Source organism: Cololabis saira, chromosome 12 (genome assembly GCF_033807715.1).
Source record: "Cololabis saira isolate AMF1-May2022 chromosome 12, fColSai1.1, whole genome shotgun sequence".
In the NCBI taxonomy this organism is placed as follows: domain Eukaryota; kingdom Metazoa; phylum Chordata; class Actinopteri; order Beloniformes; family Belonidae; genus Cololabis; species Cololabis saira.
In genome coordinates, this window is record NC_084598.1 from 40,473,117 (window position 1) to 40,487,372 (window position 14,256).

General features: G+C 41.1%; 1 protein-coding gene across 2 annotated transcripts in view; it reads right to left on the bottom strand.

The window, feature by feature from the left end:
* chchd6a (coiled-coil-helix-coiled-coil-helix domain containing 6a) overlaps positions 1–14,256 on the bottom strand; it is a 158,827-nt gene that overhangs the window by 139,833 nt on the left and 4,738 nt on the right. For both annotated transcript variants that reach the window (XM_061736807.1, XM_061736808.1), the window contains exons 3-4: positions 13,167–13,272; positions 5,590–5,731 (exon numbers count right to left, since the gene is read on the bottom strand). In XM_061736807.1, the coding sequence (XP_061592791.1) occupies positions 5,590–5,731; positions 13,167–13,272 (248 nt within the window). The remainder of the gene's footprint in view (positions 1–5,589; positions 5,732–13,166; positions 13,273–14,256) is intronic.

Here is a 14,256-nt window from a genome sequence, read left to right on the forward strand (position 1 = left end):
TGAATGGTATTATATACGCTATTAAAGTAAAGCTGAAAAGTAAGTTACTGAGCTGCATGCAGGGCCGGTTCCTGTTATAAACGCTAATGGGATTGTTCAACTGCTAAGGGGGGGGCCACGTGATCAAAGGGCTCTCACCTGGAGTTCAGTTTCATTTAAAAATACTACAGAAAACAATTTTCCTTTGAAAGTTAAAATCCAAATAATATTTCTCCTGAATAAAGTAAGAGATTTGTTGATTTTTTTGTATCTCCATCCGTCTCTGATGGTGTTTGCTCTTGGAGTGTTTTTGAGGCCACAAACTAAATCTTGTTTAGGGCCATCAAAATCGTCGGGCCGGCCCTGGATGCACGTTCTTGATAAACACTGTTTATTTTTTTTTTTTTTTTTTTTTTTTTTTTTTTTTTTTTTTACCTTGTCTGCACACATATTATTGATTGATACCATGACGGTAGAAACCAAAAGTGTATATATGTGCATTATTACTATATGTAATATATACATATATATATACGCACACATATGCGTACACATACATAAATATACACATACAAACCCAGTGTTTTTTTTTTTTTTTTTTTTTTTTGGGGGGGGGAGGGGGTGGGGGGGTGGTGACGACATCCACTGCCAATCCAGGAAGCAGGAACACACGGAGACACACGTCAAGCACTGGGAATCTGCAACAAAAAAACCACAAACAAAGCACGAAACCGGCACAGAGCCATCCAAAACACGAACAGCAATCGACCTAAATCTTGAGATCTGATCGCAGTCTGAGCTAAGCTATCGCTACCGCTACCTAAACCCAAAAACTAGAGAGCCAGCATGCAGGTGAACAAGCCAGTGTGTATGTCTATGTGTGTGTGTGTGTATGTATATGATCATGCATGTGTGTGTGTGTGTGTGTGTGTGTGTGTGTGTGTGTGTGTGTATGCGTGTGACTAAATTACTATATGTGTGTGTGTGTGTGTGTGTGTGTGTGTGTGTGTGTGTGTGTGTGTGTGTGTGTGTGTGTGTGTGTGTGTGTGTGTGTGTAATAAACCAAACAAAGCTCCACCTGAAGTGTATCTATAGTGGGGGAGGGGGGGGAGCAACCCCGCCACCCGTGAGACCAGAGGCCGACAAGGAAGAGCCCGGAACCCAGGCCACCGGCAACCCCACAGAGGGGAGAAGTAGGAGGGAGGCAACCCACCGCCTGCGAGGCCCCCCCCCCCCACCCGGCGGCGGCCGAGGGGGCCCGCGGGCGGGGCCCCCACGGCGCGGAAAGAAGCAGCCAGGGATCCCGCGGCGGCGGACCGCGACCCAGGCAATCCCCGGCCACCCGGTCCGGGCCGGACACGCGGCCAGGAGGCCCTCACCCTTCAGGCCAGCGACCCCCACCCGGCAGGGGGCCAGCCCGCCCGGAGAGACAGAGCCGCCCCGGCCGCCGACGCGGGCAGGCGCACCCGTCCCCCACGAAAGTGGCCCTCCAAGACCAGAGGGGCGCCCCGCCGTAGAGGCAGCGGGGGGGACCGGAGACGGGCCCGGAGAGAGGGAACCCCCCAACAAGGCGACACCCGCGCAGGCCCGACAACGGAGGGCCCCAGACCCAGGCATCCCATTCATTCATCCATTCACCTATCCGATACCTATACTAATAATAATATAATATACTATACATAATAATAATAATAATACTAATAATAATACTAATAATAATAATAATAATAATAATAACCATCTTTGTATAATATAATATTGATAAATTATTAAGTTTTTGATGTCCTGCCAATGGAGGCTCAAATCCTCCATGGCAGGACCCTTCCATACCGCATTCTCACCGACACAGACATACAATCACGCACCGTTTCCCCCTCCCCGGGGGGATCCAGCACCGCCAGAAGGCACCCCAGGCTGCACGGCGGGCCCCGCCAGGCCCGGGTAACCCGACCCACCCGTCCCAGGCCCAGGCCGGTGAGGGAACGCGGGTGATGTGGGACCCCCTCCCGCCCCTTGTGTTGAGTGCATGTGATTAATGCCATAAAAACAGGGAGGAGGGAGGGCCAAGTATCGATTGACACAGACCCCCCCCCCTCCCGAACTACGTGTCCTTGTCAAATGTATTTATTAAGTGTTGAATGTGCAGTGTCTATTTTGCTGTTAAAACCGTGAGGCGGGGAGTGCCAGGCCCCGCGGGACAGTGCCCCCCACGACCCGGACCCCCCGCCTTTCGCCTATGTGCGTATGAATCGTGTAGGGGGGGCAAGAGGGGGAGCGGAGGCCGAAGCCAGGAAGCAGGACCAGCAAAGCCGGCCCTGATAAGACACCCGCGTCCCCCCACCGGCCGTCCAGTAGACGGGGGCCGGCCCCCCGAGCCGGGCAAGGGCCCCACCGCACCTCCAAGGGCGCCCCCGGCGCCGCCAGAGCCCCCAGACGGAGGAGGAAACGGTCCAACATCCTCCCATTCATACTGACAACATAAGACATAGATACCTGGGAATGGTGCCACCCCGCCGTCGCGCCCGCCCGTGCACCCCCCGGTCAGGGGAAGCCCGCTCCCCGGACCCGGCCCCACCCCCCCCCGAGGCCACCCCGGCGGACACCCCAAGGGTCCCGGAGTCCCCACATCCGCAGGGGCACTTGGCCCCCGCCCAGCGACGGAGGACCAAGGCAGCAATGCCCCCCCAGCGCAGACAGCCACCCCCCACCCAGGCAGGGCCGGGCCCTCCGGGTGGGACCCCCACGTCCACGGCCCCGCCCCCCCCGGGAGGCCCGGAGACGCCCCAGCCACAGCCCCCCGCCCGAGCCCTCCCCAGCCACCCCCCCCCACCGCCATGAGGTAACCCCCCCCACAGGCCCCCAAGGCCCCCACCGGCTAGGGACAGGGCCCCGCGGCCCCCCCCACCGCCCCCCAGGGGCCACCAGAGGCCCGCGCCCCAGACCCCCCAAGCCGACCCCCAACCCCAAGGGCTACGAGATCACCACCCCCCCGCCCCCACTAGGTAACGAAGCCAATAAACGGGGACCACAGAGAGTGCAATTCAGCCGAATGTTGTTCAGTGGAGGCAGACATTATCTCACTACTAATATGATCTGATAAAAGATTCCTAAAATGGTTGATACATAAACTGGATTTTTGTTTCCAATTTACTAAAATGGTTTTCTTTGCGATACATAAGGCAGTGAAAACCCGGTGTGTCCAATTAGGATCTATTTGAGTGTCTCCCAGGTGACCTAATATACATACCGTGGGGCATACTGGGATTCTGTGGTTGATCCATGTGGATAAATCCTCACAAATCTCCTTCCAGAACCTCTGTACCGGTGTACAGAACCATAAAGCATGCATATAATTATCTGGGGTGTTCTCTGTGCACTGTGAACAGATATTAGAGGTGACAAAGCCCATCTGGAACATCCTTTGTCCAGTATAATGTATTCTATGAAGAACTTTGTACTGTATAAGTTGTAGGTTTGGGTTTTTAGTCATAGTAAACGTATTTAAGCATATTTGTGACCAAGAAAACTGGTCGGTATTAAGAGAGAGATCCGCCTCCCACTTAGAGATCGGGAGAGAGACTGAATCGTCCAGTTTAGACACTAACCTGTAGAGTTTTGATAACAACTTTAAAGTGCTTAGATTCAATAAATCTATTATCTTAGCGGGAAGTTGTAAATCTAATTGGCTAATTTTGTATGTTTTATTTATTATTGCCTTAAGTTGTTGATACTCTAAAAATTTATTCCTGCTAATTCCGTATTGAACAATAAGTGTATTGAAAGGTACAAACTGTCCTCCTACAATTACGTGCTGTAAGTACCGTATTCCTTGATCTCTCCATTGAACGAAGTTAACCATCTTTTTATCATTTTTCACGATGTCTGGGTTGTTCCATATGGGTGTACGGTCACATGGAAAAAGTGAAATTTTAGCTATTTTAAGAAATTCCCACCAAGCTGATAAAGTTGTGCTAATATTAATGCTTTTGAAACATTGATGACGTTTGATACTTTGACTAATAAATGGTAACTCTGAGATTTCTAGTTCATTACAAAACACTTGCTCTGAGTCCAGCCATTGACTATCTAAAGGATGATCTTTTGACCATTTTACAATATACTGTAACTTACTGGCTATGAAGTAATACTGAAAATTAGGTAATTCTAAACCTCCATATTCTTTGGATTTTTGCAATGTCTTTAAACTAATACGTGGAGTTTTATTTTTCCACAGAAATTTTGATACATATGAGTCCAACGATTTAAACCAGGAAAGAGGGGGTTTGCATGGTATCATTGAGAAAAAATAATTTACTTTTGGTAAAACCATCATTTTAATGGTGGCTATTCTACCCATGAGCGAAATGGGGAGAGAGCTCCATCTGGAAAGATCATCTTCTATTTTCTTTATAAGCTGAACATGATTTAATTTTATTAACTCTGACAGCCTAGGGGAGATGTTTATGCCTAAATATCTAATGTTCCCTGATTGTAATTGAGTATTGGTTATATTCCTAAAATTGCAGTTAACACACAGAACAGTGGATTTAGACCAATTAATAGAATAATCAGACAGAGATGAAAATCCCTCTATAAGTGCAATTGTCTGTGATAGTGAAGATCGTGAGTTCTGGAGGAAGAGGAGTACGTCATCCGCATAAAGACTAATTTTGTGCTCTAATATTTTACATTGTATACCTTTAATATTTTGATTTTGTCTAATAGCTGCTGCTAAAGGTTCAATAAATATTGCAAATAATGAGGGAGAGAGAGGGCAACCCTGTCTAGTGCCTCTTTGCAAGGTAAAACTTGTAGAGATTTGATCATTTGTCCTTACACGTGCCTTGGGAGAGCTGTATAATATTTTTATCCAGTCAATGAAAGATTCGCCAAATCCAAATTTATGCAAAGTTGCCAATAGAAACTTCCAATTTACCTTATCAAATGCTTTTTCCGCGTCTAAGGATATAATAGTAGTCTCCTGTTTATTGATACTCGAATAGTCTATAATATTTAATAATCTGCGAATATTAGTAGACGAATGTCTACCTTTAATGAAGCCTGTTTGATCCGGATGTATAATAGAAGGGGTGACTCTTTTCAGACGTTCAGTAATGGCCTTGCTAATTATTTTAAGGTCTACATTTATCAATGAAATTGGGCGGTAGCTCGATGGGAGCAAGGGATCCTTGTCCGGTTTTAATAAAAGACTAATATTAGCAGAGTTCATATTTAAGGGTAAGCTTTTATTTTCCCTAGCATTTAGAATCATTTTATAAAATGTTGGTGCTAATATACTCCAGAATTCCTTGTAAAATTCAGCTGGGAAACCATCTGGGCCCGGAGCTTTATTATTGGGCATATGTTGAAGAGCTTCATGGAGTTCTCCTATTGAGAGCGGTGAGTCTAAATTCATAACCTGTTCCTGATGTAACTTCGGCAGATTAATGTCTCCAAGAAACTCATTAATGGATTGATCAGATGGTTCAATTTAAACACTGTTTATGAAAGCAATCCCTTTGATTGGACAATGTGTGGGACATTTTAAGCAGCAAGGAAGGAGAAAACACCTTCCATGCATGCTGCAGGATGAAAGGATTGTGTGCCTACCAGTTGTTTTGCCTTCTCCGCTTCCTGACGGACGTGTCTTTCCTCGCTCATGGCTCTAGCCAGCTCCTCCTTGGCCGCCTCCCTCTCTTTCTGCGCTACCTTGGCCAATTCCTCCTTCAGTAACGCTTGCTGCCGTTCAAACCTTCAAATTAAAAGAGAAAAGATGTAAACAAACATTTACAAAGCCTTCTAATTACAGTCCAACGGTGTCCACAAGAAAGGTAAGGTAACTTTATTGATAACCAGTGACACAAGACAAACAGGAGAATAACAAAACAATACATTGACAGACAAACAAAACCAATGCTGACTTTATTTAATGCAAAAACGATTTGTAAGACTGGCAACTTTGTCTAACTCTCCGGAACCCTCTACTCCTCTGTTCAGAAAACTCAAAATTATTTCAGTATATGACAAATATTCATCAGATATGTGTGTTTTTATACAAACATATGTTTTTGCCTTTTTCTCTACCACTATCGTTTAGTAATTTTTTCACTCATAATTCTCAAATACATTCATATAATACTAGACAGGTCAATCATCTTCCTTTTTATAAAACTAAACACGGCCAGTTTTCCCTCAGATATCGTGGTGTTACAGATATGGAACTCCAAATCTCACATTATCAAAAGCTCTGTTTCTCTAGAGATTTTTTTAAATAAATGTATCATCTCTTTAATTCACATTTAATAAGTGTCCTTTGTTGATTTTTTTTTGTGGTTGATTATTTTTTTGTGTGTTGATGATCTGTAACTACTGTATGTAGTCTAACCTTCTTTGTTTTATGTTTATAGTTTTCGTCTTGTGTTTTTCTGTTTTTTGTAATTACTGTTTTACTTCCTAAATTGATGGGAGGTTTCGCTGCATAAGCCTGTTGGCTTTTTGACCTCTCCTGTCACATTTGTTTTACTATTTTGATTGTAAGTGTTACTTTTATTGTGTGCAAACTAATAAAAATAAAAAAAATAAAATGGAGGATGGGAAATCAGGTCCTATTTAGGGCATTAATAGCTGAGGGGACAAAACTACATTTATACCTTTTATTTTTCCACAAAAGCATTTTAAACCTACAGCCAGAAGGAGATACTGGAATTCGCCGTATAGTGGATGAGATGTATCATCTGAGATGGATCAGCTAGTCTCTGTAGCTGCACATTAAAGAGGAGAGAAGTTGAGTTGTGTCTCTCCAATTAGCTTCCTGGACACCTCACAATCTGGGGGGTAAATTGCCAAACCAGGACACTAAGCTAAAAGAGATTATATATTCAATAAAACATCTATAGAACATGGTGAGCAGCTTTTTATCAATGTGAAAAGATGACGGCTTCCTTATGCAGTGGACACGTTGGTTTGCCTTTTTATAGACGACCTCATAGTTTTCCACAAAAGACAGTTTAGTTTGCTGTCTATAATGGTCCCAAGGTATTTATACTTGTCCACACATTCCGCTGCTTGACCTTTTATGCTGATTTGTTCCTGGTCATTGGTGAGTCTCCTGAAGTCCACATGCATATTTTTTGTTTTTGAGATATTTAGTTGGAGGAAGGACTGCTCGCACCAATCCATAAAGTCTTGGATGATTGGACCATGACTCGTCTCATCGTCCCTCAATAGGCAGACTTAAACTGGAAACATTACGGTTGAGACAAATGGTCAGTTGGTGAAATCTACGTAATCACCTCAGGAAGAATGCTGAAAGAAGGCTGGTGAACTTTTATAGATGACAAGGATGGGAAGGGGGGACATTGTCAAGAAACGCAAATCAAGTGAGGGGGTAAAAAAAAGCTGCCGTTCCAACTTAAAAGATTTATTAAAAAAAAGGAGAATTTGGATAAATGAAGTTGCAAGATAACAAAAATAGTGGAGAGAGAGAAAATGTAAGCAGATCCAATATTCTAGGATCAATTCATACCAGTCATGGATTGTTTTTGTTCTCATCGATAAATGACTTTTTTTACCCATTACAATTCTTCCACAGTATTCAGACATGGCAGACACGTGCAGGACACTACACCATAAGGAGAAACCAAATGGACAGCCAATAATGAGCCAAATTTCTTCAAAGTTCTGCATATAAGTAATATGTTTTAAAAAGGTTAACATAGTGTTACAGTCCATATGAAGTTTTATGTCACATTTAAATAGTTATCAGATGCAAGTGGATTAGACTAAGAGGAAAAACTCAAACGAGGCCACTCCTAACCAAGCCCTCCACAGAGAGAAAAAGCACAATAGTCATCTGCATATTTAAAGATGAATTTGTCCTCCTTGCTACTCTGGCACATATTAGTATAGAGAATAAACAAAAGAGGGGAACCCTGCAATGGACTGGTGAGCTGTCAAAGGCACCGCTGCCTTTCACCTGAGGAAACTCATTCCAGCTGCTTGTATCTGTCATGTTACTGTTTCAGTCGTTACCCACGGTTTGTGAGCACAGGTGAGTTTAGGAATGTAGATCGACCGGGAAACAGAAAGCTTTGTCTTCTGCCTCAACTGTCTCTTCACCACAAAAGACCAACACAGAGTCCGGATTACTGCAGACGATGCACCGATCCGGCTGTCAATCTCCCGCTCCAAACTCCCCTCACTCGTGAACAAGACCCTGAGATACTTAGGCCCAGTCCCAATACCCCTACTTTTCAGCACTACCCCTAAATTTTGCTTGCTACGTCACTGCGTGGTTTACGTTCGGGTACGTAAGCGACTGCGTAGTTACGTTTGCACATACGTCACACCATATCAGGAAGCCGAGAGCTAAAAGCTGTTTTAATTTCAGCTGTAGCGCTGTTAATATGCCACTTTATTAAGTTTTAATATTTTTTCAGGCGTAAAAGTAACCATTAAGATCTCCAACCTGGGCTCAGTTTATCCAAATAACGCCTATTAAGAAATTTGATCTGATGTTTTCGGTGGATGAGAAGAGCCGCCGGGTCGGGAGCTGATTTATGGTTCTGCGTTAAATCGACGCAGAGCCTACGGCGTACGGTGCGCGTCGCCGCGTATCCTACGCCGTAGGCTCTGCGTTGGTGTAACGCAGAACCATAAATCAGCCTTTATTCTGGCGAGGTTGCAACAATGGGAAAACGAGTGATTATGTACATTCCCTGAGTGAATATTGTGAAAGTAAAATATATATTTCTCGCTAGAAATGTAATCAAAACTCATTTTTATGCAGAAACTAACTCAAAATATTGATTTTATTCACTAAAAAATAAGAAATGTCCGCCCTGTTTTTTTTTTTTGATTCAGTCCGCAAATGACGACAAAAAGCATTCTGGGAAATTTTTTGGTCCCTAGGTCAGCGAGTGAGGATTGCAAATCCCTCGCTCCGTAGGGACAATTCATAGCCATTAGCCCTCGTTTTCTCCACTCCCCCTAGGTGAAAAGAGGAATTGGGACACCACTACCCTCACGGGAACACGCAAAATTTAGGGGTAGGGATGAAAACGAGGGGTAGGGGGAGTATTGGGACTGGCCCTTAAACTTATCCACCTCATTCCTGACCCGGAGAGGGAATTCCACCTTTTAAATCGACCCCCTGTGACCCTGAATGGCAAGAAGCAGTTACACTTGATGGATCGATGGACATATGAATAAGATATCACTGTGCAATAACAATAATAACAGTAATAAATATAATAACACTATCATATGCTGTGACAATGCACCTTCCAATAATCATATCTACCTCATTCTGCTGCACCTTTCACTTTTTAAAAATTGTATACATGTTAATAACTTTTCACTTTAAAACCTCATATCATATTGTACATTTCTGCTTATTTCTGTTTACATTTTATTTTATTCTATCTCTTATTTTATCTCTATATATTTGTTTGTTTGTTTTTATATTTTATTTTTATTGTATTGCACCAATCACCACAACAAATTCCTTGTGTGTGTTAACAAACTTGGCAATAAACCCCTTTCTGATTCTGATTCTGATAAGAGCTGTCATTTGTCTATTACCTATTTACTGTAGAGTGAACGATAACAACCAAATCAAATTCCATGTCTTGTCTGACCTGACCTGGCCAAATAAACATGATTCTGATTCTGATATAAACAGATTAAAACGGAAAACCAGTCAAATTCAATAAAGACCTCAAACATAACTTAGATGCACCATGAATCTCCCGAGGACAGGATGAGAAAGCACGGCGATGTCTGTGTTGCTTTTATTTAATAATTCCAACTGTTTAAAGTCAGATTTGATCAAGGCTCCACATTTGCAATTGAAAAAGATTGCAATCAAACATCTTTAGTCATTTAAACATTTGCGACTGATTTACTTCATTTAACTCTTCAATAATCAGTCAAATATCTCTCTCTGTTCAATATCCACAGTTTAAAGTTTAAATACTCAGATCCAACATGTGGTGTATGTAACAGCCACTCGTTAATTAAACCCGGGGTTCCTTGGACCCCAGAAAAGAGAAAATAATCCCATGGTAATGGAAAATTAAACTTGTATGCAATCAGAGCTGAAGGAATGGAAAAAGTAGCCCGGTGATGTTTTGCTTCTATTTAACGTGGTACATTTTTAGCTTCAAAGATATTTCCAGTACAAGATTTTGTGGTAATTTTTCCACAGTTTTTCCATCAAATGCGCCATCAAAGATGACACCACCAGCACCAGCTGGTCCAGAGGAAGCTGCAGGGATCTGGAGGGAGGAATAGTTTCAAAGAGGAAAAAGACGATTCATCTTGTAGCCATATTTTGCTCTTCTTGACCGAGGTTTCTGAAGAAATGTGCGTGGGTCCGGCTGGTAACATGCATAGACATATATATACGTAGACGCCCCATCGAGTGCTGAGCCGTACGTCAACGTCGCCACCATATTGGATGTGGCAAGACTGCGCTGTAAACTAATACAAGTAAATTGACTTATTTTCATAAAGCGCATTTCTACAAAGTAATGTACGTTTTGCGTCTCATTTATTCATTCACACACGCACTAATATACTTGGGAAACAGTTAGGCACCAAATATAATATATTTAATTTTCTCAGATGGCAAAAATAAGAACTTTATTGATCCCACATAGGAGTAATTCATGTTATATCAGCTATAGAGAACAAGGTAGTGCCGAAAAACAATATATATCCCCCCTCACAAAAATAAGAAAAATAGAGAAACATATTTTCTCATCAACAAAACATATTTTACATTTTTCAAGTAACAAAATAACATATTTGAACCATTTTTCAGACAATAAAATAACATTTGAACTATTTTTCAGACAATAAAATAACATTTGAACAATTTTTTCCGACAATAAAATAACACCATTAATGGTTGTTACTTGAAACATTTAAAATATGTTTTGTTGATGAATTACTGAATTATGAATTACTCTTATGTGTATTTTTGCCATCTGAGAAAATTAAATATATTATATTTGCTGCCGAACTGTTTCCCAAGTATATTAGTGCGTGTGTGAATGAATAAATGAGACGTAAAACGTACATTTCTTTGTAGAAAGGCCCTTTATGAAAATAAATCAATTTACTTGTATTAGTTTCCAGCGCAGTCTTGCCACATCCAATATGGCTGACGTTGACGTATCGCAGCAGCTCCATGGGGCGTCTACATATACATGTCTATGGTAACAAGAGCCGAGCACGTTCAGGAGCCGTTAGCTCTGCCCATCAGCAGCCTCCAGGAATCCACCCATTCCAAAGTAACAAAAACACTGTGCCAAACCTGCTCATCTTCCGAAGTATCCTCTCCTTGTGGTTCAGGAGGAATCACAGGATGTTGGACTTCTGCTGGGTGCAAAGCTGCTCTAGAAGTACCGGAAGTTTAAACCCGGTTGGCTGAGCATCACCCCTGCTCCGCCACTCTAAGTGAACCACTTCCACCAGCAGTTAAGCCAATTGGAAGGAGCGTTTCTGGCTTATAAACAGCTAATCAGTGCACCCGTTAACCCTTTTCTCCAGTCTGATTGGCAGTTTAAAAGGATTGGTAGAGATTTGTGATGCTGCGTCTGCAGGCGTGTCTTCCCTGTGGGATTACAGGTTCCTGGGGGGTAAAACCATCTGAAGGCCCCTGGCCACGTTATCTGGTCCAGACATCCTCGTAGGTAGTAGTAGTTTATTTTGTTTTGGTCATTTACATTAAAGATATTTGCATATACAGGACTGTCTCAGAAAATTTGAATAGTGTGATAAAGTCCTTTATTTTCTGTAATGCAATTAAAAAAAAAAATGTCATACATTCTGGATTCATTACAAATCAACTGAAATATTGCAAGCCTTTTATTATTTTAATATAGCTGATTATGGCTTAGAGTTTAAGATTAAGATTCCCAGAATATTCGAATTTTTTGAGATAGGATATTTGAGTTTTCTTAAGCTGTAAGCCATGATCAGCAATATTAAAATAATAAAAGGCTTGCAATATTTCAGTTGATTTGTAATGAATCCAGAAACAAAGAAAATGAACAAAGAAAAAGAAAATAAATGTGGTCACTCACGATTGAGGACAGCATAATTTAGATATTTAGATATTTAAGCAATAGCTTGTCATAATAAATATATAGTTGGTAATAATTAAGGTAAAGTTTCTGTTTGCGTATCAAGATAATTTATATTAGTGTTCTATATTTATCTATTATTTTAGATTTATATATGTAAATTGAGCTACTTTTTTTTTAGTTCCTCTTTTTTTTTTAGTTCCTCATTTAGGTGAGACAGGGCAGGTTTTTAAAGAAGGAAAGACAGACGGAAAGGACAGGAATCAAGAGAGATGTGTTCTGCCCCTTTTTTTCATGATTCAGAGGTGAAGTTTGTTTGTTTTATTTATGATCCACATTAGCAACAGCATTAGCTATTCTTCCTGGGGTCCGACATACACACAACACACAAATTAACACTTAATACATAAACAGACATGGCAAACAAAACTTAGAGGTGTCTGCAATTTTACTGTACAAAAAGCTAAAAAAGTTATGAAAAGGAGATGCGTCTCCATTACTGGAGTTAAATTCTGGAATGATGCCAACATAAATTTTAAAACATTTCATTCTCTTTTGGTTTTTAAGAAAATGGTTTGTAAAGTTATTTTTGAAGCTTATAAGTATGATTGACTATCTGATAATGTTTCTTTGCTTTTCTGTTGTTTCTTTTCTTTTCTGGAGGTCGGTAGCCAAAAAAAAAGAAAGTTGGTAATATACTGTAGGATAGGCTTTTATAAGCAGTTTGCTTCTGCCTAAGCCTTTTCAGTCCTTGTTCAACACATGATTATTGGTTTTGTGCGAAATGCTAATGCTGTGCACAATGTTTTTTGGTGTTGTGTTGTTTTTGTGTTGTCATGATTGAATAAATTTCATTCATTCATTCATAATAGACACAACTCACTCAGTCACACAAGTCACAAACAACACAGAGGAGAACTAAATCACCATCATTCTCAGACATAAATACATAGAAATGAAGTCAAAGTGTGGTTGATAATGACCTCTGACCAGATAAGAGACATAGTTTACTCCTTACTGGAACTAATACGACCTCATGGTGGTTTTTAATCATCAAATGTGATGTGTGTACCGATTATGAGTCAGGTTACTCACCTTCTCTGCTCCTCTTTGGCGTAGGACGCTGATTTGCTGGACTGGGATCCGGGTTGGGCCCGGGGCTGAGGCTTGGACTGGGAACCCGAGTTGGTGCGAGAGGAACCTGGAGAGACAGAGGAGACATCTAAGAGAAATGCTCCTTCAGAAGATGGAAATATTATACATAGGGCTGGGGATCGATTCAAATGTCAAGAATCGATTCCAATTCTTAGGATTCAGAATCGATTATCAAGATTTGATTCCGATATTGATTTGGGTTAGTGTTATTAAAACTGTTTTTTGAGCTGTTGCATGAATAATATGACTGTGTAGTTATGCAACATATTAATACTAGTATTATATTGAGATTCAACAGCAAGTATTGCAGCTAATGATGCTGTAAGGACCAATCAGCTCCCAGAATGCTGATAGAACTGCTTTCAGAAACAACGTGGGACAGAATTACCAAACAGATACAGGGAGGAAACAGAGGCGTATGAAATCAGTTTAATTTTTTCCATTTTCTGTGTATTTCAGTTTTTAATTTTTGAGAATTTGGTTTTTAGCATTTTATGCAAATCTCACCCCAAGACAGTATATAAAGCAATTAAATATAGACAATTTATGCAATTATAACTGAAAACTTTAATGTTTTCATACCTTTAAACATATTTAAAGGCAAAAACAAGGCACCAGTTATTCTCGTGTCCAACAAAACATTCCTTTTTTTGGGCATAAACAAAAAATACCAAAAGTTGTAATGTAATGATGGAAAAAATAAATAAATAAATAAAATAAAAAAAATTAAAAAATATCGATGTAGACATAGGAATCGATTTTAAGGAATTAATATGAGAATGGATTTAGAATCGGAAAATCGATTATTTCAACACAGGCCCAATTATAAACTGTGGCTCTTCGGGGGTTTAGAGAAATACTGTCCACATGAGGTCCATTATAAATTAAGGTTACAGTAATGTCTGATACCAGAGATGAATTGATGCTGTATAATGCCTAATTTCCCCGACACGTTTGGATTTAGGAGGGAATTTTATAGTTTTTTGGCAGATCAGTCTCATTGTGGGGGCTCATCTCTTGCTGGAGGGGA